The sequence below is a fragment of the Urocitellus parryii genome, chromosome 7 (genome assembly GCF_045843805.1).
Source record: "Urocitellus parryii isolate mUroPar1 chromosome 7, mUroPar1.hap1, whole genome shotgun sequence".
Taxonomy (NCBI): Eukaryota; Metazoa; Chordata; class Mammalia; order Rodentia; family Sciuridae; genus Urocitellus; species Urocitellus parryii.
This window is the reverse complement of record NC_135537.1, coordinates 182,721,643-182,747,845: the sequence shown is the minus strand read 5'-3', so window position 1 is coordinate 182,747,845 and position 26,203 is coordinate 182,721,643. Positions and strand designations below refer to the sequence as shown.

The window sequence follows — 26,203 nt, the reverse complement described above, 5'->3', positions numbered from 1 at the left end:
GCCAGAGGGAAACTGAGGCAGTGGCTGCCTGAGTCCAGCACTCCTGGACCAGAGCCTGGGCTAGTCTGCCCCAGAGCCTGGGCTGACCCAAGGTGGGCTGGGGAGCACCCTGGTGGCCCTGACCCCACTTGAGCAGCAGCTGGCACGGAACAGCTGGAGAAAGTGCTGCCCAGACCAGAGGGCACACCCCCTGGTCATCCAAGCCACAGAGCCAGCCCTGAGCATTGTCCAGAGAGTGAAATTCAGTCCCAGCGCCTTCATTAGAGAGCCTCTGAATGCCCACACTGTGCCAGGGTCACCCCCCTCGCCCTAGGCCAGCCTGGGATGGGAAGAAGCCATGGGTGGCCCACTGCTCTGACCCGTGGCCCTGGCCCTCCACTCACAGTGGTCACAAGGATCCTCAAGCTCTTTGGGGGCCAACTTGCTCCCCCCTCCCTCGAGTGGTACAGTTGGGAACCCGCTCCCACAGAGGGTAAGATGCTGCTGGGCTTTGGGTGGACACCATGCCCTGGGGCCAGGGGATGCCCTGCACGTGTCAGGGGGCCCCACATGGAGGGGACACCCAGAATGGAGGCCTGGGGCAGCAGTGATGCAGAGTTTGGAGGAGAAGAGGGGAGGACATGGAGGGGCAGGATCTGCAGGGCAGCCTGGCCACACCCAGGGCCTGAACTGGAAGGGACAGAGGTGGAGAGTGAGGGGGTTTCCAGTGAGCTCCAGGCTTGGCCTGGCCACAGGATTCCCAAAGGTGTCTGTCCAGCCAGTAGCCAGAAGGCAGGGTGGGCAGTTACAGCCACGGAGAAGCAAGGTGGCCCCCGGTTCACCCCAGATGCACTCCTTCACAGACTGGCAAAGTGAGGGGCCACCCGCAGGGCAGTCAGGCTGGGCCGGCGTGCCATGCTGTGGAGTGGCCCTGTGGGCAGACCTGAGGCCCACGACGGCCAGGGACCCCCAGTTAACCTGAAGATGCCCGCAGCCCCGGCCAACACGGGTCCCAGATTCTTGACCCACAGAAGCCGTGAAGTTAGCATCTGCTGAATCTGGGGAGATCTGACAAACGGCCACAGCAAACGAACATGAGGAGAGGAGACCAGACACACCCGTGGCTTACAGCATCACCACGAGCTCTGAGCAGAGGGAGCCTCGGGAAGGCAAGGGGAGGCCCTGCGGGACGGGGGACGGTGGCACAGGGGACACGGTCTGCCTCTGCACAAGTGAGAAATGCAGATTGTGGCAGGAAGCCTCCCATGTCCTGCTCCGCTGTCCCAAGTGTCCCTGAGTCCTGAGTGCTGTGTGGAAAAGCGGCCCCCGCCTGCCAGGGCACAGGCACCTCCCTGTCTAGGTATCTGGGGGTACCCCACAGTTAACCTCAAAGGAGCTAACGCTCAGGAGTGCTCCCTGGTCCACTGCCCACCTCAGGGCCCAGTTGGCAGCCTGGACTTGTGCTGAGCATTCCCCATGATTCTGCACCTGGGCGGAGGCCGTGGAGCCCGTGTGGTTTCCGGTTTTCTGTGGTTTCAGCTGTATGCACGTGGACGGGGGGATTTCTCCGGGTTGGCCTGAAGATGCATTACAATTCAATTTAGATTTAATTTTAATATTAATTTAAAGCCAATTAAAAGCTTATTTTTAGGATACCCAAAGGGACGCAACAAGTCTCAAAAAGGGGACTGGCTTCCAGGCAAACTGCCCATGGGGTGCCCTGCTGGCCTGAGGTGGCCGTGGCACAGAGCAGAGCAGAGCTGCGGATGGAGGGGCCGTGGAGTCTGGCTTCTCCTTCCCGCACAGGGCCAGGCGGCCAGGCGGCCAGGCGCCCAGGGCTGGCTCACCGGCCAGGGACAGAGGGGTCTGCTCTCTCTGCTCCTAAGTCTCACCGTGCCCACACTTGGGGCCCAGCTCCACCTCCTACCTGCCCAGATCTGCTGGACTGGGGGACAAAGTGACCTAGGCCACGGCAGGCTAAGTGCCAAAGCTTTCTTGATCAGGGCCAGCCGTGGGCACAGGGACAGGAACAGGGAAAGCTAAAAGGGAAGAGTGGCCCATTCCTGGAGGGGCAGGGCCGTGAGGAGCTCGTGGGAAGGACCTCACGGAGATGAGCATCTGGGGGTGGAGATGCAGGGCTGGGACCGGCCCAAGCTCTGGGGATGACGGGCAGGACCTGCTGAGAGCCAGCAGGGCTGACTGGAAGGCCACTGCTGGAGGCCTATCCCCTACCAGCCACCACCCAGGCCACCAGCACCATGGCTCCATGGTGCAGGCAGAGGAGAGGAAGGAAGAGGGAAGGAAGGTGGGCAGCCGACCCACCCTCAGACCTCAGAGACCCTGGCTCCCTGCTTTGCTCAGGATCCTCTGCCTCAGCTGCTGAGGAAGGAGCCAGCCCCAGACATGACCCTCCCATCCAGAGTCCAGGTCCTTCCTAGGGTCCTCGAGCCCACTAGTCCTCCCCAAGCCTCACTCTCCATGGCCAGGACTGACCACAGCTCTGAGCCCTGCTGCCTGGAGGGGCAGGGTCTGGGTGCTGCTCTCTCAGGCCCAACGGGGCACCCCCACCATGAGCCAGACCTTCAGCCTGCAGCAGGGAGGTGCAGGGCCGCATCTGCCCCAGGACGCAGAGGAGCCAGGTCTGACTCACAGTCTCCCCTTCCCCAGGGGACACAGGCAGCCCCGCCCTCCTGCCCTGGGGACCTACCCCAGGCCATCTGCTGGTGTCCCTGACAGCCCCCTTCAACTGCACTGCCAGGGGCTCTAGGAGTGTAGGCCACCCCACCCCAGAGCAGGGCCAGGGCCCCTCTGCCATTGCATGGCTCAGGAGGACAGGGGGGTGGTGAGGAGGCCTGACCTCTGCACTCAAGTTTCCCAGTTCTGTGGTCACAGCAGGTTCCGAAGCCTCAGCGCCTGGAGACAGACACCAAAAAGAGGGTCCCCTCTAGCTCCTCGGAGTGACACAGGGTCAAGGGGGTGCCCAGGCTACCTGTGTGGGCCCAGCCAGCTCACGTGGGCTCTTGGATCAGATCCCGTGGCAGGGAAGGCCAGCAGTGCCCACAAGGGGCAGGCACCGCTAGATCCGTGTCTGAGGTCCCACAAAGCCCTCTGGCAGGAGGAAGACCAAGTCCTGGGGAGAGGCCACCACACTGACCACCAGGCGCTGTGCCATGAGCCGCGGCCTGCAGGAGACAGACACAGGTCTACAAAGCATGGCCATGCAGTGTGCAGGGCCTGAGGTGGTGGCACTGCAGCCTGGTGACATGGATCTGATGTCACCGCGGCTCACGGCTGGCACCGCCCTCTTCAGGCTGGCGAGCGCTTGAGGCGGTGGCCAGCATGTGGTGATGTCAGAGGGCAGGGAGGGCGAGTGCCCAGACCTGGACCCTTCGTCCTGCGTTCTCACGGTCCCCTGTTGGTCAAGCACAGCAGACGCACACTTGGCCCCTTGTCGGCCAGACCTCTGCCCTGTTCCCTACAGACACCCCACGGCCACTCCAGGAGGGACTGCTCTCTCCCAGGGCCCCTCCTCACCTGCCGGCACCCTGTGGCCCAGATGAAGTCACTGGCTTTTGTCCCTGATCCTAGGTGCCCGCTCCCACTGGAGCCCCAGCATGAGACGGACAGACCCGGTCCTGGCCACCCCACCAGGGGCAGTCCAGCAGTGGGGTGGGGCCGTGTCTCTCCAGGAACAGTCCCTTCCGGCTTTCCAGCTTGGGCCTCTGGGCTGGCTGCACCCCGTCTCCAGCACCCCACAACCTGCTCCCACACCTCTTAAAGTAGCATGTGACCTGTGCAGACAACCGAAGGGTTCTGAGGATGAGGGGGTGCTGGCTCAGCCCCCTGCCTGGGGAAGACCAGCAGAGGATGCCGCCGGGTGGGGCTCCCCACGCCATGGTGGGGGCAGGCACCTCCATCTTCAATGAAAGGTCCGCATCAGGCTCCAATTCAGAGCCGGGTGGTGGCCCCCCTTCTCCTCTGACTCAGGTTCCCTGGCTGATCGTTCATCTTCCTCTTTTTCAGTAGGGGAAAAACCAAACAGGCCTCACCTGTAGGTTCTCTGCCTGTGGCCCTTGGTGGCTTGGGGCAGAGGGAACCCAGCCAATGGTGTGGCCCAGCCCTGGGAGCTATGAAAGGACAGGACTCAGACAGGACTCAGACTGTCCAGACTCAGGACCCAGCCACTCCACAGGAAAGTTGGCCCAATGTGGGGGAAGGGCATGGGTCTAAGCACCCTGGTCAGGCTGACAGGTCAGTGGCCCCTGCAAGACCTCATGAGACAGTCCTGTAGAGGCAGTAGGGGTCAGGGGTCAGGAGGGAGGCAGGAGGAGGGCAGGCCCAGGAGGTTGTGCTTCCCAGGAAAGCTCCAGTGGACATCAGACATGAGGGTAGAGAGGTGGCCATGTGGACGGTGGGGGGGGGTGTGTGTTCAGGGTCAGGAGGCCTGAGGCCTGGGCCCCATGCCCAGGGCCCCAGCCCGGCCCTTCCCAGCGCAGCCCAGCTGTTGTGTTCCAGCTGCGTCAGCATCACCTGAGGGCTCAAAACAATGTGCCCCCAGACCCCTGGACCCACTGTGGATCAGAATTCTGGGCAGGGCCCAGGCACTGTGGCTTCAGGGGCCACCCAGGCGGGGTGCTGGGGTGTGGCCCCAGGAGAGGCTGGGCCAGGGGACAGAGAAAGTGTCTGGGGACAGATGAGATGGGAACATAGGTGGCTGGGCATGTGACAGAAGGAGTAGGGTGGCTAAGAGTGTGGATCTTTCAAGGACAACAGAAAGAGAAGGGCAGGGTGGCAGACAGTGGCCAGGAGCAAGGGCCATGACACGATAGCTGAGGTTTGGGGCAGGGGACCAGGGTTGAGGAGCAGGGGGAGGGAAGAAGAGCTGAGGGCTGGGTGGGGTGGGGGGACTCTGCGTCAGTGGCAGGGCCTGGGGAGGGTGCAGGCACCGGGAGCCAAGGGCAGAGCGGTGATGAGGAAGACCTGGAGGAACAGGCCCCTCCCTGGCTCTGGACAGCCTGGCTCTGCCAGGGCTGGGGGAACGTGGGTCCCCCTGGGCCATGGGAGCCAGCACAAGGGTGAGCCTGCATGTGAGCGCGGGCAGCCATGGACGGCCACCTCTGTCACTGTGAGCACATGTGAGCTCCCACAGCTCACTGCTGGCTGTGACAGGGTTGGTGACGGCCAGGGACGCTGGGACGTCGGAGTCAAGGTCTGTAGGTGTGCCTTTGCTCCATCAAGGGGATGCAGTGTGGCCATCTGCAGCATGGCCCCTTCCCCACCCCGGTCATGGTTCCCCACCCAGAGCTTGTTCCTTGGTTTTCTTGTCCCCAGCTGTCCTCCTCGGCCTGCCCTCTTCGGTCCTGAACCCACTCACCCCCCACCTCGTCCAGCTCTGCTCCCAGCATGCAGACCAAAGGGCTCAGTCTTGTCTGGCTCTGGGTGGAGGGGCCATGCTGCTCCTTCCCTGGACCCGCTGGCAAAGGGACAGGGAAAGCCAGCCCTGGACACCAAGGAAGGACAGGTGGGAAGGGGGTCCAAGCAGGACCAGGCTTTTCCAGGGGACGATGGCAGGCAGTGTGCTTCCTTTTGAATATGCTAAGGATTCTTGATTGGCAGGGCAGAGGACCCCACGAAAGCACTGCTCCCCAGGTCACCCTCTGCCTCAGACCCAGCAGCTGCCCGAGGCCTCCATGGGAGGCACTGCCACTGTCTGCTGCCCTCCCTCATTTCTGGAATTTTCCCTTAGGAAACCCAGTCCCTGCACTGAGTGAGGGCGGGCTGCTCCAGCCTGTAGCCGGCCCAGGGGAAGCCGCAATGCCCCGAGGGCCTCAGGGCCTCTTCTGGCAAAGACAGTGGAAGCTTTGTTGGGGGAGGCCCCAGCCCACCTGTCTGCTCCCCTAGGTCGGAATGAAGACCAGGGCTGGTGGCTGGTCCGATCTGGAACCTAATCACAGGGACAGCTGCAGCCACAGCCTGCCATGCTGCCCACCGGCTCCCAGGTTGGGGGCTGCACGCCTTCCTGCCAGGCCGAGGCCCACCGCAGACCCGGTGCGGACCTGGTAACAGGGCCTGGCGCCCCCTGCCCCACGCGGACCACCACCTCTCCTGATCCCACCCGGCCCCCACCTGTCCCCAGAGCCTGCGGTGGCAGCTGCTCGCAGGGCCACGGGCGGCAGTGATATTATATATTACGACAAACAGGGGCAGCCCACTGACAAATAGGCCTGCGTGGTCTAAACGGTATATTATCCCATAAAAACGTCAGCAGGCAGAGCAACGGAGCCAAAGCCGAGCACCGCCCCACGCCCGGGGCCCCAGCCGGGCCCTTCCCAGCGCAGCCCGGCTGCTGGTCCACTTCCCAGACACTGCACACTGGTTGTGATTTTTGTCATTTTGCTTGTTGCACTGTGTCTGTGGTGGGGGGAAATGAGGTCCCAGAGGTTAATGGGGAAGAGTGAACCCAGGGGGGCTGCTCCCTGCCGGCGGGCGGGACGCCCAGCAGAGCAAGCCATCCTCTGGCCTCAGACAGGGCACGTGCGTTGCACACGGAAGCCCTTCGCAGTGTGTCTGCAAAGCAAGGAGAGAGACCTTCCGGGCCTCCGAGGAGTGCACTGGGCAGGAGGCTGCCCAGGAGCTGCGGGTTTCAGAACCTCCTCTGACAGGTGAGGACCAGCTGGCCAGCCTCCAGAGGGGCCTGAGGCTGCCTGTCCTGGGGACGGCTTCTTTGGAAATCTCCGCCTCATTGGGGGGATGCTGGTAGTAAAACAGGGAGTTACTTTGTTTGAAGATATTAGGTGTGTGAGGCGCGTGCCAGGCGGGGGACGGCCCTCTGCCACCAAGTAGAGCCCCGGCACCCCTTCCATGACAGTCCCCTCACCCTGTTCCCAGGGTGAGCCCGTCACAGACTGAGCTCAGGGGTGAGAGACAAGCAAGCAACAGCTGCTCCAGCATCCAGGACAGGGGGTCGGGGGCAGCTCTCAGTCCAGGGGGACTATATTCCCATGTTTACGGTAGGAAGGAAGCCAGGTGGGGCCCAGAGGCCTCAGAGGGGAAAGGGCAAGGGGGCTCCAGGGATAACAACCAAGGTCCCTTTCGCCTGCCTGCCCACCGGGAAAGCACTTATTCCCAGCGGCACTGGCCGAATTCTATCTGTGCTTGGGAATTCCCATAGCCAGGGCCTGGAAGGTCCCAGCCTGGAACCCTGGAGTTAGACCAAAGCATGCTGGGAAATGTAGTCCTTAGGGAGTTAGGAGGGCCAGCAGAGGCGTGCCAGAATCTTTAGTTAGGGAACAGCCCAGGAACTGGAGAGAGCAAAGGGGACTACCCTGACCCCAATTTAAAGAGTGGAAGTTTAAAATTCCTGGGAAAAGCTGCATTTAAACATCTGCTGCCTGATTCTAGCCTCAGATAATACCCACAGCGGTTTTTCTGAACAAGAAGTCCTGAAGCTCTTATTTTGATAGTGAGACCTGGGAACTCCCCAGGGAGGAGGGACCCTGACCAAATTGCCCAAGGTGAAAGAAGCATCCAGAGTCCCTCATTCCTGTTCTCCTTTGGCTGTAGACACAGAGAGAGAGAGTGGGGGGCATGACAGGAGAGGGTGCCCACAGACTGGGTGCTACCTGCTAGCCTGGGCCTCCAGGAGAGGCTGCGGCGCATCCTGAGTGCTTGCCCATTATTTACGCTCACAGCCTGCTCTGATGACATATGTAAGTTGACAGCGAACATCCTATCAACTTGCTGGAGTGTATCTTGATTGTTAAAACACACTCTTAAAGGTGTACCATCATTTATCAAATTAAAATAGCCGCACCTTGCTTGTTCCTTCTCTGTCTTCCGATGAACCCCTAGCAGTCTTCCTCTTCCTCTGGCCTCCGGGGCATCTTGCCCTAGCACTGGGCTCTGTTCCTCAAGGGAGGATGGCCCGCAGCCGGGGACCCTGTCCTCGGCACCCCCTCCCCACCCTGCCCTGGGCCAGGGCAAGCCCACTAATCGCCAAGAAGTGACAAACGCCAGAAGCCCCACCAATTAAATTTAAACTCATGCAAAGCTCAGTGGCTAGTAAATTATTATTTTTATTAGCTTGAACCAAGTTCCCGTAAGAGAGAAAGTCAACTTGCTCCCATGAATGGCTCTTGTATAATTTATTTAACTCTGTGCTCTTTGCCAAAGCCTGGAATATTTTTAGCTCGTTCTGTTGTTGGATTTGGCTTTTTTATGTGTGTTTCTGAAGGGTATTTTTAGCCTCATCCATGTTATTCTAACAACCTCCGATGCGTTTTGTCCTGTCTGTGCGGGCTGCTGAACCCTGTCTCGCAGGGAGAAGAGGGGGATTTCTAAGAATAACCGGGGAGTGTTTGGGGGTGCATGTGTTCGGGGAGAGGTGCTGTGTGCCAGTGCTACTCCCTGGCCCCCTCCCTAACTCACTCTATTGCTCACATGACCTGGATATTCCTATAGAACACCCTGGTGTCCTTATAGGAATAATCAGACATGGTGGCAGCACAGCCCCACGGAGAAAAAACCCACATTCCAAAAACGGCTGCAGCGGGGTGGGCGCGGCCACCGCAGCCGGCCCTGTCCTCAGCCGCCAGATTCCCGGAGCTGTCTAGCTCTGTCACTGATGGAGCAGGGTGGGTAGAGGCTTCAGAAAGTAGCTCTTTTCACACCTACTTAATGTTGGTAACTGCCGCAGAGACACTCCATCGTGTCATAGAGTTAATGAGGTATTTACGAAAATGTATTTTTTTTCTTTACCAAAAAAAAAAAACACACACACCCCACGTGATGAGGAAGGGGAACCTTTGATGGGGTCTTTTCACACTAGGAAATTATTTTTTTCTCTACGGGGCGAGGCAGGGTTTTTGGTGGTTTCGATTTTATTTATTTAATTTCCAGGCGGGTCACCTGAAGCACTTTTAGCAGGAAGAGGGTTGCAGCTCCCGGGGAGCAACCCCAGCCCCGGGCACCTGGCTGTCCAGGCCTGGGCAATTCACACCCCAAAGACAAGAGAAAGGGCAGGAGGGGAATCCAAGATTATTCAAACCAAGATGTGAAATAGCCCAATGCCAGAGTCCCCGCCCAAGGGGACAGGACAGGAGCCTACCCAGCTTTAAGGGGGAGGGACAGGGCAAAATCGGGCTCTCTGGGTTTCTCCCTGGGCCTGGGCTGCCCTCTGCGCAAAGGCGAGGTCCCCAATTGCTGCAGGCAGTAACCGTTGAGAAATCTTGGGTTGGATTTTGTTGACTCCCCTACCCTTGTTTTGCCCCCCTCCCCCCACTTCACAGCTTTGCCTCCGGACCATCTGTATTAGAGACAAAATCTAACACTGCACTAAAAATAATGGTTCCAAACATTTTAATTGCACTCTTGGTGACAAGGTGACTGGAACAGCACTTTACCATAAAACCCTACAGCCTGAGGGTAAAGCCACCAGCACTTTCATGTTTGGAAAAACAAGGGAAGGAGCCCAACAGCCCAGTATCCCCCTGGAGTCCCGCAGGCTGACAATGTGAAAGTGCTGAGTGGGAAGGGAGGAAGGTAGCCAGCCGGGAGACCCTCAGTCCAGCCTGCGTGGCCCTGCCAGGCCAGGCAGGGGGGAAGGCAGACCAGCGGAGGCAAGGCCTGCGTCCCTGATGGCTGAACTCTCTGCCAGGGGGAGCTGGGCACACTTCCCCAGCATTTTTCATCTTCCTGTGCGGCTGGTGCAGGGAGAGCGGGCTGGGCTGCTGCATCCCTGGCCTGCAGAACGGGGCCACCCAAGGAAGCGGAAGAAAGTCCACCAAACTGGCCATTTGGAAATCCACACATGAGATGCAAAAACAAATTGTGTAACTTCATTACACACTTTTTTCCCCTCCTAGATGCTATGTAGATGAAGAGTAAAGCAAAGCGATCCCGAGTGTAACTCCTTTTCTAAAAATACAAGTATTTGTAATTTTTAAACCAGCACCATATCCAGGCTCTCGGCGACTGCGAGTTTGGCTGCACGCTGCACAGCCAGGCTTCCCACCACAAACAGGTCGGACATCTCCAAGCACAATTGGTCCCTCCAGTCCCCAAAGGAGTGGAAACTGGGCCTCCAGGAACAGCGGACATGTGGCCCTCTAGCCCCTAAAAAGGAAGCCCTGAGAGACCTCCAGCGCCCTCTAGGGCCCCCCCACCCTCCTGTGCATGGGGGACGCAGGAACGATTTGGGGTCAAGCCACGGCAACAGGCAACGCAGGACACAGGCCAGCAGGCCGGGTGCAATCTCTCACAACCCTCTGCAGCCTGCACTCCAAGAACCACGTGGTTAAACTTAGAATGAACAAGACAAAGGTCCAGGCCACCCCACCACACTCCCACCTGACTGGGTGTTGCCTAGGTCTGGAAATAAGGGCAGGAAGGGGAAATGGCGGCTGACCAGGAGATGGCCAGGCTGTGGGTTGGTAGATGAGGTCAGGAAGCAGCAGTGACCTGAAGTGACGGGGAACAGGGAGTAGCCTGGTCTCCCCAGGCTTCATGGCCCGGACTGACCTGGGCGCTGCTATGAAAGCCTTGGTGTCAGGGGCCTGTCCTCTCTGGTACTGTGACCTGCTAGGCTAGAGAGCACTGCATATTGGAGGGGGAGGGCAAATGCTCCCTTCCCATCCCCCATCCCCAAGGTTCAGCCTCCCCACCCCCCAGCAGGGGCCACAGCCTGCAGCCAGAAGCAGGGGCTGGTAGGAAAGCTGGGGAACTGTCCTTGCCTTCACCACAATCCCCTCTAGCTGCCCCAGTGGGTCTGAGCTGGGTGGACAGTATCTCAGCACAGGGGCAGGAAGGGACACTTAATAACCACAGGGACAGCAGGAAGGTGTTTTTAAATCACCAATTGCTCAGGCGAGTCCTTTTTCTCTTTCCAGTTATAAATCTAGAGGAAAGAAAAGGGAGAGAAAGAAAGAAGAGAAAGGAGAGAAAAGGGCAGCCTGGAGGAAGGCTCTAGCAGGACAGCAAGTGGCCAGTGCCAGGCCGACCCGGCAGGGAGCCCTGAGCCCACAGCTTTGAATATCCTCTGGCTGTTAATGCTGGAAGCCCGTTAGTAATTAAGCAATTTCGAGATTTTTTTTTTTAAGGAAATGTACGTTTTGCTTTTTGACTGCCCTCCCTTCCGACGTTTCCCTTCTAGCCCCATCTCTGCCATCCGTTTTAATCCACACACTAATTGTAATCCCATTAAAGCAGATATAATTTTATTAGTATTCACAGTTCATCAAGCTACAATAATAACTGTTACTGCCAATTTTTTTTTAAATCAGCAAACAACATTTCTGATGTTTAGAACAAACTGTAAACAAAAGCAAGCCTCCCTGTGTGGTGACCCTGAGTGTCCCCCAAGCAGACCCTAGCACTTCCACAAACTCCGCAGGAGAGGGCCAGTGACCTCCGAGGAGTGGGGCGCGGAGTTCCAACGCCCTTCCCCTGCGTCCTCCCTGGTCGTTAATATCGGCGACCCGGGGTCTCCAAAGGCCTGTGGGCTCTGGCAAGGGACAGAAGCGTGGACGCCCCGCCCGGCTCCACCAGTGCCGCCCTAGGTTCTCTCCTCTTGGCGCAAACTCGCCGCGCGCACTCGCCTGCACCGAAATCCCCAGCGTAGCGCGGCGCGGTGCGGCGCTGCCCTCCACGGGCGCGGGCTGCTGGGCTGGCCGCACTCTGGCCACGCTTTGTCCGGCTTTAGCGGGATACCAGAGGCACTTGTTAAAGCAAATGCATCCCCTGCAAACCCATTCTCGCCCTGACACTTCAAGGCTTTATATAGAAACAGGATTTGATCGTCTTACACCAGCAGTCCCCATTAGCGCTCGCCCCGCGCACACCGCCCTAATCCGCGGGCCAGGCGCGCCCAGGCCCCCTCCCCCAGCTACACAGCCGTTTTGTTCTGCAGAAAGCTCCTCGCTGTCCCAGCCCCAGAGCGTCCCAAGGAGGTGAATGCAGAATGCAGAAAAGAGGTTTCCGCGGAATTTAGTTGTGCAGGAAGGGGTGGGGGAGGGTGCCCAGAAGCGGAAGGCTTTATTTTTATCGGGCTAGCGGGCTGCCCTCTCTCGAAGACCCCGGGGGAGACCCCGGGAAAGGACGCTGTAAACTGAGGACCCGGCTCCTGGACTAGCCGGACTCGTGGCCCTCTCGGCGGAGGGCAGGGAAATGAAACCAAAGCTTCGCGAGCTGCTCGGAGGAGCGGAGGGGCGGACACCCATTCGACTCTCGAACTCCGAACGATCCCACTCCCTCTGAGCCTTCCGTCCCGCACCCGCCCAGACGGGACACTGACCTGTGTGTGAAGCCATGGGCAGCGGCGATGGGAAGTACTTCCCGGGCTGGAAATGCGCGGGGGGCTGAGTGGCGGGCCCGGCCGGAGCGAGACGCGCGGCGGCGGCGGCGCTGCGGTGGCCCAGGCTCCCGCGCTCTGAAAGCAGATGAGGCGGCGGCGCGAAGTCGCGGCCATCCATGCCGGGCCCGGGCCCCGGCCCCGACCCGCTGCTGCCTCCCGGGAGCAGCGCGGCCGGGGCCCGGGGGCGGCTCGGCGCGCGGGTGGCGCGCGGGCGGCTCGGAGGAGGCGTCTGGGGTCACCGGCAGCAGGGGCAGCGGGGCCCGTCAGCACGCGGGCGGACTGGGCTTCTCGGCTGGCGGCCGCACATCGAGGTGGCGGCCGCCGTGCAGGTCCATGGTCTGTGAAGGCAAACAGAGAGACTTGGTGAATCGGGGGCTCGGCTCGCCCGGGGGTCCCCGCCCCACCCGTCTCCCTCCCCCCCCCCGCCCTGGCCGGAGCGGTGGCCAGGCCCGGCGGCGGGGGACCCGAGCGCTCAGCGCGTCTCTTCTGCCGCACACGCGCGCGCGCCGGGCCACCCGGGCCGCCCAGCGCCAGGGTCCCCGCGCATACACGCACCATCCCGACCACGTTTGGCCTGGAGGAGCCGGGGGCAACCCGGCCGCGCTGCGCGCCACTTCCCCTTCGCGTCCCCGCGCTTCCCTGCGGCTAGGGCGCCGTGTTGAAGAGGCTGCTGGCTCCACTGGGTGATAAAAACCCAAATCTGCGAAGCCATCACGCACACTCGCGCGCGCACTCACACACACACACACACACACACACACACACACCCTCTCCCCTCCCCCGCTGCCCAAAGGTGTCTCGGAGGAAAAGGCCTGGGGTCCAAGCTCTCATTTTTCCTCTCTCCCATCATTCCGAGGTCCAGCTTTTACTGCATTCCGCTTAACCGAATAACCATGCTAATTAAGCGAGTAATTTTATTGATTGTAACTCAAGAGTTTTTTTTTATAATCTTCCTTTTCTCCCCTCTCCCATCCCCCCATGCGTCTTTCAGTCCGTTCTTTTGAATCTGTCGCCCCCCTAACCCAACGGGACGGCCCCAGCCCCCGACACCATTCCAGGATCCCAAGCCAGCTCCCCGGAGCCGCGGGCTCCCGCATCACCTGGGCCGCCGCGCCGCAGTGCCCGGCCTGCTGTCCCCGGCCGGGAGCTTCCTGGCGAGGCTGGAACAATCACCCCGCCCCCCAATCAAATTCGCCCAGGATCTTCCTCTGCGGATTGGGGGCTTTGGGGGGATGCTTTGAGAGTCGGAAATTGTTTTCTTTCAGCCTCCCAAATCGGCCACGACATTTCTCCATTCAGTGTCTGCCTGTCCAGGATCGCCCAGCTAAGGTCGGTCTCCGCGTGGACCGGCGGCCCAGGGATGCGGGATGTACGGCACCGGATTCGGCCCAGCAGCTGGGGAGGATGGGCCCGGCCCAGAGCGGCCTTCACCCACGCTCAAGTCCCCGCAGACCCCGGACCTCCATGGTCCACCCACCCCCACCCTCTGCAAGGCCGACTATAAATGACCCTCGCCTGTCTTCTCTTCCACTCCCACCCACCAAGAAGCATCTACTTCCAGGCGAAATTGGGGACAATTTCAGACAAGGCAGTAAAGCAACGGAGCAAGCGATGTTAAGTGTGCACTACCGAGGGCATGCTACCAAAGGTTCTCCCCTTCTCCATTCCTCATATTTCTTTTTATTTCCTAAACACACATTGTTTTAATGTTTGGTATCACCTCCAACAGAAGGGATATGGACAAGCTCAATACTCTTTAGTTGTGAACTTTGCAGAAAACCTCGTGGTGTTTTTTTTTTTTTTTAATAAGCCGTCCCACCATGACAACAAAGCGATTAAGATGTTTTCCATTTCGTAAATACCATTTTAAATTGCTGTATTTTATGCTTCGAGTTCTACAACGTCTTATTTGCAGACTATTTTGTGTCTGATTTAATCTATAACCGAAAACATAATGTATTAAGTGAATACATATTTGCTCAGCTGATAAGCTTTTTTAATATTTATTCGGAGAGCTTTTGCATTGTAAATAAACGGACTACACAAAGAGTTCTCTTTGTCTCGAAACTGCATACAAAGGGGTTTGGGGCTCCCTTCCCTCTAGGGATCCTCACTCTCCCCGGGTCCAACAAATAACTTGGCTCTCTGTCGCCCAGGCCCGCAAGCGAGCACCAGGCCGCCAGGACCCGGAAAGCGCAGGGCCGAGGGGCTGCTAGCTCCGGGGTCAGAGAGGGGTATGTTCTGGCCCTGCAAGAGGCTTGTGCGCTCTGGCCCTGGTCGGCGCCTCTCGAGCCCCGGAGGGCGCCAGGAGGGACAAAGGGAAAGAAGGAAGGGGAGAGAGGTCAGGAACCTGCGGCTTCAAAGGCACAAGGGCCGGAGAGGGGTCGGGGGCTGTGCGTGCGGAGGTGCTAGGCTTTCCACCGGCCTCTGGGGAGTCGTGTGTGTTGAGCTTTTGTTTTGTGGGTGTCCCCCCCCCCAGTATGAAATTTCAAAGTTGTGGAGAAAACGCAAGCTGCTGGCGATTCTCGGGACGCGGGCTCCTCTAAAAGCAGTAATTTTACTCTTCCACCCCCTGCGGGCGGATCGCGGACTCGATTGTTCCTTTCTCACCTACCCGCTCGATATTTTACGCAAACAGGGGGCAGATTAGGTCGCCGGTACGTGCCGCTGCGATTCTTACTGGACTCGGGGAGACTTTTCTTTGTGTAACCTCCTCCCAGGGAGGGACTGCACCGCGTCTCCTTGTCTGCCAGCTACTGGCTCGCGGAGCCTGGGGAACCAGAGCCAGCCAGGAACCGGACGCGGATGGCAGCCATCGCGGCCAGGACTCAGAGTCCTGCGGCCCCGTAACTGTGGCGCCGCCACCCGCCGAGTCCCGGAGCTCCAAACCCACCCCCCGCCCAACCTCAGGACAGGCCACCGCAGAGGACCGCGAAGACTGCGCCGCAGCCCCAGGTAGGGTTGGATCAAGCAGAAAACCCAGTGAAAGCGGTAGTATGCCGAGGGCCCCCGCTCCTCCCAGAGAATCGCTGACGAGGGCATTTCGGAAAGAACTGAACCTCGGTACACCTCCCCAGGGTGGCAGGGCGTGACCCCCGGAGCCTTGGTTCCCCTCTTCCCGCGGCCTGACGCTTGTCTCCCGCGCTTCAGGATCCCGGGTTTCTTCAGGTTTGCTTTGTTTTCAACTGTGCATCTAAAAACCTGCTCTTGCTTTGGCCGCCTGCTGGGGATCAGGGCTTGGGCCGGTCTGCCTAGCTCAGAACCCATCTGCCTCGAGCCAGCGAGCGCCCTGGGGCCTGCAGGCCAGGCCGGCACCAGGAGCGCACCGTGTTCGGGCAGTGCTACAAAACCCGCTCCCTGCGAAACGGCCGCGCCCACCCCCTCGGGAGACGAGTGAGAGTTGGGGTCGCGTCGGATCCCCGCGTCCGGGGACGCACCGGCCGGTGGACCCAGCCACGCGACTCGTAGTCCAAGCCCGCGAGCTGCCCGGAACGCATGCAGTGAAAACGTCCGGCGTTCTAGTGCCCATCCTCTACCCCCACTCCTCCCGGGAATTTTTTTTTTTTTTCTGAAATGAATTAGGCTTTTGAAAGTGAAACCCGAAAATCTCCCCTCCTCAGCCCCTTGCTGCAGCCGGGAAAGCCCCTCTGAACAGCCACGGTGGCCGCCACGAGCCGGCCAGTTCCTTGTGCCGCGGAGCAACCGGGCGGAGCCCATATAGACTACTCGGGCAAGTGTAGTAAGATGCAAGAGCAAATAATTGGGGTTGCTCGTGGTTCCTCCAGAGCTGGGCGCTTGCTGAGTGTCTACCCGCAGCCACCCGCGGGGCACTCGGCAGACACAACCTGGCAGTCCCTGTCCTGTCTCGATTATTTATTTTTAATGCTGGATGTCGATCGAGACAACAAGCGCTCAGAGCAAAGCAAGGACGCATCACGGGGGGAATTTTAAACCGATCGATAAGATTTTTCAGAGGAAAAAAGAGCACTCATATAAGTCCATCTTTTAGGAAAAAAGCCTTCTCAACATTATAACGGATTTTTTAAAAAAGGGAAAATATAATAATATTTCTTAACATCACAATCCTGAATTTATCTTGCCAAAAATGTAAATCCCCAAAGCCAAAATAAAAAAATAAAATAATAAAAATACAAAAACAAAAAAAAATGAAAGCAATTTCAGTTACTTACTGGAGGCTGTTTCCTGGATACAATTGAATGCAATACAATTAAATCAGTAAATGTGACTTTGTTTTGTATTCCTATTGGTATTTTCAATGTGCTGACTGTTGCACTGTAAATGCACCGCTTCCACAACAACGACTCTAGCGAGCCCATCCAGAGCGGCTCTCAAACCTGCAGCCCGGCGCGGCGAGCCACGGGCCCTGCATACTAATAAGCTCGTGCCACTCAGCCTGGAGCAGCCCGCGCGCTGATTGGACGCGCGGCCCTCCACGGCCGGGAGCTTGTGCCACTCATTCGGCGTAAACAGGCCTCCCAATAGGCTGGCGCAGGGCCAGGGAGCTGCCAATCAGGGAGCAGCAGGGCTACTACCGAGCCCGATGGCGCCTAATTCAAGCCCGGCGACTGCGCAGCTCCTTTGCGCAGATCATTGCTGCTGAATGGGACTGTGGCGGCGCTGGGCGGGAGAGGGAGCGGGGACGAGTGAGAGCGCGTGTCCAGGCCCAGGGGGAGGCTTTTTTTTTTTTTTTTTTTTCAAATCCGCAGGTCTAACGCTTGGTTTCTGTGTACAAAATGCCAGGAGAAGAAACAGCAACGCCCCTTAAAGCAGATGCCCTTTTTCGAAAATACTTGGGATCTGTCTGGCAGGTGGCAGGACCTAGGTGCAGGTAGGCCCCACCTCCAAGCCCAGAGGCCTTCTCGGGTTTCCCAGACCTTCCACCTCTCTGAGACTGCCGCGGCTCTAGCTAAAGCCCAGGAATGCGTGCACACCCGCGGCTCGAGCTGCACGGGCACCACCCTGTCCTCTCCCGGCCTCAGACTCGGGGAGATGAGTTCTTCCTCTCCCACCACCTATTTGCAAGCACTCAATTTTTATCTCCCTGTGCCACACCTGGCAACGGAGCAGCAATCAAAATGAAAATCGAGGATTTGTTGCTAAGACAAGGATTATTCATTCTTCTATGTTTTAAGGTCCTTTCACCTGATAATTTGGGGTGGGGGGTCTCGGTGTGAAAACCGTGCATAGCATTTCTCTGTGCCACTCTCCTGCACATCTGTTAAATTCTCACAATGGAAAGCAGCCACCGAACTATTCTCTTTATTGAATTCATATTCAAACCACTTTTTAAAATATTTTGCAAGCAAATATTTCATTTAGAATTTGATTTCCTATCCAAATGGTATTTATTCTCGAGGAGTCGAGGTGATGCCTTAGTGGCGATGAATGCATTATTTTTACTCCTCTTTCTCCGTATGAAAAAGGATATATAAACGAGATGCCAGCCGACTCATTCACACGCATGAGGATTTCTCCACGGTTTCATTCCGGCTGGGAGGTGAAGGAGTTAAACCTGAGGCCGGTTGTCTGGTTTCTTTCCCCGCCCCCCCCGCCCGCTCCCCCGGGACTGCTGGGATTGGTTGGCACTTGGCCATCAGGCTGTCAATCACCGAGTGTAAACAAGGCGCTGATTGGCTGTTGTCCAGTACGCACTGGGCCTCCTGAAAAAAGCAATTACTGGCTCCGCGGTTTCAAGGCGGCCCCAGGCCGCTTGATGAAAGGAGATAAGCTGGGGACTGTTTCCAGGATCCCCGCGGGCCGACCCCGGCAGCCCGGGAGCGGAGGTGCGGCGGAGAGCCCTTGGATCAAAGGAATCCGCAGAGAAAGGGGAAAGCGGGCAGACGGACGAGCCGGCCTTGCCCCCCGCGGGCCGCGCTGGCCCGGGGTGGGGGCCGCGGGCGGGGACTCCGGGATTTCCCGCCCGCCGGGCACCAGGCCTCTGCAGGCTCCCACTTCGGGCACTTGGCCTGGAGGAACTCCAGGTAAGCCCAGGCTCCGCGGGCCGGGCTGGGGGCGCAGAACGAGGCTCGCGAGCCTGCGCAGCCGGCCTGGGACCCCGGTTCGGTTGCAGGACCTCCGCGGCCTGGGACCCTGACCAGCACGGGCTGCCGCCCTCGGAAGCTCGGCTCCGCAGCCGCTCCGCCGGGGCGCGCGGGCGGGCGGAGAGGCGCAAGGCATCAATCCCGTGGAGCGCCCGAGATCCGATTAGCGCGCGTCTATTCATTAGGCCGGGGGCGATTGAATTAGGTCTCCGGGCGCAGGTCTGGGCTGGGGGAGACGGCGTCTGGCTCGGGCGCGGGTGGGGGAGCGCGGACCACCACGCTCCTGGTGGCTTCGGGAGCACCAGACGGCCAGCAGCGGCACGGGAGTATCCGGGGGAGACGCGGTCGTACGGGGTCCCGCCCGGAGGCCTCTACGGAGGCTGCCCGCCTCCCACGCACACCGAGGAGAGGCGGCCCGGCTCCGGAGAAACTGTTCCCGGGGGGGAGCGGTCGGAGACCCGCGTTTCCAGCCCTCGGGAGGGACGGGCGCGGGATGGAAGCGCGCGGCGCCCAGAATCCTGGGTCCTTGCAGGGCGCCCGTCTCAGACTGCGCTTTCCTGCGCTCCTTTGAAAGCCGAGCTTTTCACCAGTTTCTCCACGGAGTTTGTTTTCCAATCCAGGAACCTTTTCTTCTTAAAAATTAATTCGCAAAACCCTAGTTTAAGAAAAAAAATATGTAGGAGAAAAATATTGAATCCAACAGAGAGGACACCTTGGCGACCAGGGGTGTTCCTGAAATTGCTCCGAGCGCGCCGCCACAGCTCTGCAGGCTCTGAAAAGGGGCTTCGCCTCCAACCACCCTGTGAGGGAGGGGTGGACCCCCAGCTCTCTGAGGCTCTACTCCCCTCCAGAGAGCGTTGAGAAGCCAGCTGTAAAGGCCTCTGGGACCCCCAAACCGTACCCCCCACAGGCAGGATATGATTTAGGGTCCTGGAACCTGGCTGATAGGCAGGCTCTGAGCCCCAGCCGCAGTAAATACCTACTGCCCAGGAGGTGGATGAGCGCAGGAGAGCACGGATGTGGGTCCTCTCTGCCCTAAGTTTTGGGTTTAGTTCCTTGTGCATGGCAGCTTCCCTGGATTCCTAAATAGTGGGTGGGGGCTGCTTCAGAATCCCCCAGTGCTATCTCTTGTCTCTCCTGTGTCTCCTCCCAGAAGGAGGTTGCCCACTTGGAGAGGTCCTGGATGCCTTTCGGACCTTGCAGCCCCCTGCGTATTTCCCCCCACCTCTGCAGCCCTATTCTGCAGCATTCACTTAAAACAAATTTAGTGGGCTTCCCACCCCCCCTTCCTCTCTCAATACTGTTTCAAAACAGTTGTAACAGCAAATAGCTGCAGTCGGGCCTGGGCCTCTGCTGGATGTGGCCAGGGGCTGGCAGCTGCCCAGCCCAGGCACCCAGCCCTGGGCAGCTCTGCAGGACAAAATAAGCTCCCGTGTTCCCCTCCCAAGGCTTGGAGTCGAGCTGCCCAGGCATGTTTGGCTGGGCTCGCTATCTGCATAGAGGATGCCTCCTTGGTGGCCCTCTGACTCTCCTGCTGTCCATAGCTAACAAATGTTTTTAATTTTAGACGAACATACTGGGATCTGCAGATCCGCCTTTTACAGGAAGAGGGCCAGGAGGGGCAAAGAGAGAAGATATTAAGCCTCAAGTCAGTTTTTTGTTGTTGTTGTTGTTGTTGTTGTTATAGATGGACACAATAATTTATTATTATGTGATGCTGAGGATTGAACCTAATGCCTCACACATGCTAGGCAAGTTCTCTACCCCTGAACTACAACCCCAACCCTGATACCAGTCTTGATGCTGGAGTGTCTAAACCAGTGAGTTCTTAGTGGACCTGGGCCCTAAGACACCCAGCCCCTGGCCCATCTGAAATCCTAGAAGCATCCTCAGCCCTCAGATCCATTCCTCCCAACAGAAGCCCCAGCCATTTCTGAAAGCCTGGTGGACACCATTCAGGGTTTCCTCTGGCCTGGGGAGAAGATGAATGGACGCCATGCATAGCCAGCTGTGCCCTGACACCTGGGCATGGCCACTACCTGAATGCTGTTCTCAGGTGCGCACACATGAACATTCATGCAGTTTTGAGAGCATGCTCCTTTTGTTTTTTGGTACCAGGGACTGAACTCAGGGGCACCACTGAGCCACATCCCAGCCCTTTTTGTATTTTATTTATAGAGACAGGTTCTCACTGAGTTGCTTAGGGCCTTGCTAAGTTTCTGAGGCTGGCTTGAACTCACAGTCCTCCTGCCTCAGCTCCCAAGCCTCTGGGATTACAGGTGTGCACCATCACACCTGGCGAGTGTGCTCCCTTGATATGCACACATTCATGAGTGCTCACACATCACCCCATCCCCGTGTGTACACAAACCCACTCTGGCACATGTGGGTCTCACATAGTGTGTGACACTCCCACATGCACACGGGTATAAAACACAAAGGCAAGGCAGGCCTGGGATGTAGCTCAGTGGTGGAGTGCTTGCCTAACACGCCTGAGGCCCTGGTTCCATCCCCAGCGTCAGGAAACAAAACAAACGAGCAGGCAGAGACACTTCTACATCACATCCCAACACAGGGCACACCGCAGGAGCAGAAGCAGTCCTGAGCCCTGCTGTTACAGCCACAGCTTGCGGCCTGTCACCCCCAAGCCTGTCCTGTGGGCCCTGCGGCACTCCTGCCCCGACTCTCCCTGACACTAGCAGCAAATCTAGATTTCCCAGCTCCCAAATGACCGAGGTCCCAACTGATCTGAAATCATCAAATAAATAATCATTTTTTAATATAAGGGGCTGGGGATGTCAGGCAAAATATAAAATTATGAATTATCCACTGCTCCAAATAAATGCCTTACTGGGGCCAGAGAGCAGCAGGGCTGTGCTGCCGGGTAACTGTATGTTGGGTGTCTCCATTGTTCCCTGGGCCATTAGTCAAAGGGCAAATTAGAAACAATATCTTTCTTTCTTTCTTATTTTTTGGGAGGGGGGGTGGTACTGGAGATTGAATTCAGGGCCACTTGACCACTAAGCCACATCAGCCATATTTTTCGTATTTTATTTAGAGACAGGGTCTCCCTAAGTTGCTTAGCACCTCAGTTTTGCCGAGGTTGGCTTTGAACTCATGATCCTCCTGTCTCAGCCTCCAGAGCTACTGGGATTACAGGCGTGTGCCACCATGCCTCATATAGAAACAATTTCTTGAAGACAAAAATTGACTCTTAGGGCTGGGGATGTGGCTCAAGCGGTAGCGCGCTCGCCTGGCATGCATGCGGCCCGGGTTCGATCCTCAGCACCACATACCAGCAAAGATGTTGTGTCCGCCGAGAACTAAAAAATAAATATTAAAAATTCTCTCTCTCTCTCTCTCTCTCTCTCTCTCTCTCTCTCTCTCTCAAAAAAAAAAAAAAATTGACTCTTAATTCTTCGTAGCAGAGGTGCAGGGGGACTGGCCCAAAGACCAGACCTGAGACTGGGGCCAGGATGCTGCAGGCTGGCACATGGAGGGGCAGGTAGGGGCAGACTGGGGGCCCTGAGACCTAGGTCTGAACTTCTTCAGCCTGTGAACACCTGCAGGTTGGACCCAGGCTGGGGCAGGAAGGGTGGGCTAAGGCCTGGGTGGAAGCTGAGGTGGCCCACAGCACCCTGGACCCTCCCTCATGGGAGGAAAGCTGTACCCCACCCTACTCAGAGTCAGTGTTCCAAGGACAGCTCAGGATGAAGAATTTGCTCCTTTCTCTTCAAATAAGAGGGGTTAAAAAAAAAAAATGTCAACTACAGTTTCGAGGAACTGCCCTGGCTAGAGGAGTATGTCTTGGGCCCCTTCCTGTCTCCTGAAGGCAGAGGCCCTCCACCATGGGGGAGGCCTCATCAAGACCTTTGGCTGCACAGTGTGGGGGAAGCTCCCTCTCCTGCACTGCAGACTCCCTGAAGCCCTCTCAGGTGGGATCTTGGAGGCGCTGCTTGGAGGCTTGTGGGCGGGGGCAGCCTTCCCCTGCCAGGTCTGCTTTGGAACTTGAGTTGGTAGGCAGACTAATTTGGGTGGGACAGGAGGGTGAGGGTGCCCTAGATCCCCAAGAGCAGGGGCTGCCTCCCAAAAGAACAGAGCTTTCAGTCCCAGCACCGCTATTTAGCTGGGCCCAGAGGCCAGGTGTCAGGGGAAGGGGCTGTCGGCAGGATGCTGAGTCAAGGCCACAGAGAGGGAACTGTCCCAGGGCCATGCCTGGCTGGGCAAGTCCTCTGTCACACAGCCCATCTCTCCTGAGGATCAGTCCCAGCTCCAGACTAAGCAAGGGGCCTAGCCTCAGTCAGTGCCCATTGAGACCCTGGGACCATCAGGGAAGCACGGGTTGTACCTCTAAGACAGATCTCAGGACCCCATTGTAAGTTTTAAACAGCAAGGGGAGCAGCGAGGTTGAGACCTGAAGTCAGATGAACAGCTTCCCCAGCCAGGGCCACCTCTGCTGCCCACGGCCTCTGCCTCCTGCTCTGAGGGAGGCTTCGCTTCTGTTGCTGATTTTGTCCAACCAGGTCAGGAGGCTGCCTGGCCCCCTCCCCTTGCAGGGAAGGTGCTTGTTAAACAGAGTTGTAATTTGTGGCTAAATATAACCCAGTGTGTTCACACGGAAAGTATAATTCAGGGTGCTGGTCGTACGAGGTTATCAGCGAGGAGACCCATCTGGGTTAGATTAAAGTGAGTTTCATAAAGGGCAGAAGCACCATCGCCAGGCTTCTCTCTGCCTTTTTATTAGCGGCAGTATGGTTGTTATTACTACTAGAGGGGATCAAGGAAGGTGGGGAGATGCCCCGGACCCCAGGGCTGAAGAGCTAAGTGGCCCCTGCACTGGTGCAAGGAGACTTGTGTCCCCACAGGCAGTTGGTTCTGTTGAATCTGAAGGTGGCCTGGAGGGGAGAGGGCAGGCTCTCCGAAAATGGGGGAATGGCCTTGGGGGACTTCCTGAATAAGGAATGACGGATTTTCCTGGCAGGAGTCTGACCTAAACACCCTTCAATCTTGGCATTGAGGAAAGTCCCCTGAGGACAGGAGCCAGACCCAGGAGGGAAAGCCCCATGACCCAACATACAGGAACAGGTGAGGACAGCTGGTGGCTGCAGCGACCCTGCTGCTGCGACAAATGCCTGGGCAGGGCCTGATACAGGGCCTGATACAGGTGTCTGTGGTCTTTCCAGGCACGCCCCCAGGCAGAACTGGTCCTCAGGCCCTCCCTTCCAGAGCCCCTGCCCCGCAGCCAGCCACACCAGGCCTGGCTGGGGAAGGAGTGCAGGGAACTGGTTGCAGGGTGCCGGGTCTTGGGTGTGCTTATTGGGGTCACTATCAGGTTGTGTCTTGCAGGACCTCCTCTGATGGAGCCCAGCTGGCTTAGGCAGGGTCCCAGCTGTTCACCAGGGCCAGGAACAGAACCTCTAGGGCCAGGCAGCCCATGATCTAGGGAGACAGAGCTCCCGCTTCCCTTACTTCACGCCAGTTCCTCTGGCTTCCTTGACAGCCCAGGCAGCCAGTGGAACAGCACCCTGCCCTCCTCACCCCACCCACAGTGGCAGGAGGCCTGCCTCCCCTGGATTCCTTCAGTGCTCCATACTGGGAAAACCCCAGCCGGGCCAGACTCCCCCGCCCAGTACGGCTGGCTGCCCCAGTAGAGGGCCCTATTGTGTTGGGTGCTGCACATGGGAACTGGTCCCACAGGGTCACAGGCCAAACCTCAGGACACTACTCTCCTGCTGTTTCCAGAACTCCTCATTCCCATCCAGCCCAGCTTCCTGCCCTTGAGACAGCCCACAATCTTTCTACCCTGGGGCACCCCCCACCACTTGTATCCCCAGAGTCTGATGGGCCATAGGTCCCCTCCATGGAAAGAAATCAGGCTGGTAAGATGGAAGACAGATGCCTCCTTTTCCTCCCCCTTATGTCTGGGAGGATTTGAGTCTTTGGCCTGGTTACCTTCTGCATTTACAGACCACAAATAAGTGATTCCTATCAAAGTTCCCACAGAGCAGCCAGGGCCTGTGGCAGAGCCTGGAGAGCCCTCTCTTCCAGTTACCAGAGGGGCAGTAGGGACATGGTCACATAACCACCCGACCCATGGCTCCCACCTGCCCTGGAGCATGGCCACTGCCTCTTTTGTTAACAGGACCGTTGATATCTTAAGTTAAAAATAACTCAATAGGACCTTTTTTTCTGATCTGCACAAATACATATGCAACCCCCATCCATGGGGTGTGGACACCTCTGCAGGCGGCACTTCCCCATCCAGGAGGGTTTTCAGAAGTGTTCCAAAGGAAGACTCCCAGAAAACTCCCTCTTCTAACAGTCCGAGCAGGGGGTGGGGGGCCCCCCGGGGACTGTTAGAAGAGGGACACTTGCCACTTCTGCAGGCCTTTTCAAGCACATCCCACTGAGCGAGCGAAGGGCTACGGAGCCCCCGTGCGTCCCCAGGGTCCATCACAGTATGCCACCGCTAGCCAGACCGGCCGCTGCCTGATTCGCTGAGCAGTGCAGGGCAACAAAATGCGGGAGGCGGATGTGCTTCCCCAAGAAATTGTTTGCCTTTTTTTTTTTTTTAGGCTGATTTTTCAGTGCAGAAAGTCTCCTGGAGCAGGTGGTATAAAATCAAAGCCCCTACATCCAAGCCAGACACAAAAGCGCCCTGGAAGTACCCGGACCCGCGTCCGGAGAAGCGCACGCACCCGCCGATGCCGCGGGCTCTGCATCCCCACCTGCTCCGTTCCGCCTGTCCCTGAGAACCAGGAGGCGGCCGGAGGCGCCATAATGGCAAATTTATGGCCTGGGTGACGTGCTTTCCTCTCCCACAATGGGGCCCCGTGACATTAAACAGAAAATTGATGAGAGGGGAGCGGAATCTAATCTCTTTCCCTCCGCGCCGCCTCTTCTCGCTTTTTGGGGAGGGGGCTAGGGCCGGGGGGAGGAAGAGTGGTCCGCGCGAGTCTGGCACCCGCGCCAGAAGCGCCTTCCCCCAGATCCGCGCTCCCGGCCGGCCCGCAGTGGGGTGGTGGCCGCCACCCTCGTCGAGGGGCCCCCACCCCTCCGCGAACGCATTTCGAGAGGAATCTCGGGACCTGGTAGCGGCGATGCACCGACTCAGGACCCCAGGCCCAGGCACGCGGCAGCCCCTGTTCCCCTCCCCAGTTCCGGGAGCGCCCCCACCAAGCGGGGGGTGGGGGTGGGGAGGGGAGGACCCCGGCTGCCCAGCCCCCATGTGGGAAAAGATGGCAAGTGACTCGGGTGTGCCTGGGGTGGCTGCGAGCTCCCGGTCCCCTCCGCCTGCCGGCTGCACGGCTCCCCCGCGACGCGCCCGGCGCCTCCTGGCACCGAACCTGCCGCGCTGCGTCCTTAAAGGCGCCGCCTGCTCAGCCCGCCTTTGTCCGCGCCTCTGGGAAGGTCATGAGGCGGAGAGTGAGGGGCAGCTGCGGTGCCTGGCGCAAAGCGTATCTCTCATGCATAGCGCATCCCGGACCACAGGCGCGGGGCTCCAGGAAAACCTGACCCAACCGTCTCTGCGCCCCCCTGCCCCATGTCCCAGGGTTACGTCTTGTCACACACACTGTGCTGGAGCACACAGCCCACTTAAACGCTGGGCCTTGGATAAGTGGGGGTCAGGAGGGTGTGCTTCTCAGGGGAGGATGGAGAGAGCCCCTGGGGACCTCTTGGGGAAAAGGTCATCCCCAGAGCCCCAAGGGCATCTAGAGGCCATGAACAAAGTCCAGCTTGGGGCCTGATGAGGCTCCTGGAGTGAGGCTTCTGCCCCTCCTGCCTCCACCTTTCTGGCCTATATGACATTGGC

At 58.4% G+C, this 26,203-nt stretch overlaps 1 protein-coding gene and 1 long non-coding RNA gene across 4 annotated transcripts in view; one reads left to right on the top strand and one right to left on the bottom strand.

The window, feature by feature from the left end:
* Window positions 1–12,446, bottom strand: part of Bahcc1 (BAH domain and coiled-coil containing 1) — a 54,302-nt gene extending 41,856 nt beyond the window's left edge. Inside the window, exon 1 of the mRNA XM_077800641.1 lies at window positions 12,269–12,446. Coding sequence (XP_077656767.1) covers window positions 12,269–12,446 — 178 coding nt within the window. The remainder of the gene's footprint in view (window positions 1–12,268) is intronic.
* Window positions 12,447–18,038: 5,592 nt separating this feature from the next.
* LOC113198174 (uncharacterized) lies at window positions 18,039–25,245 on the top strand. Of its 3 annotated transcripts, XR_003302809.2 has the most exons (5): window positions 18,039–18,330; window positions 19,958–20,038; window positions 21,819–21,895; window positions 23,372–23,475; window positions 24,966–25,245. It is a non-coding gene; the product is annotated as an uncharacterized LOC113198174 (long non-coding RNA). The 3 variants fall into 3 exon arrangements; XR_003302810.2 differs by lacking the exon at window positions 19,958–20,038; XR_003302811.2 differs by lacking the exon at window positions 19,958–20,038 and having other exon boundaries at window positions 21,816–21,895.
* Window positions 25,246–26,203: the final 958 nt, after the last annotated feature.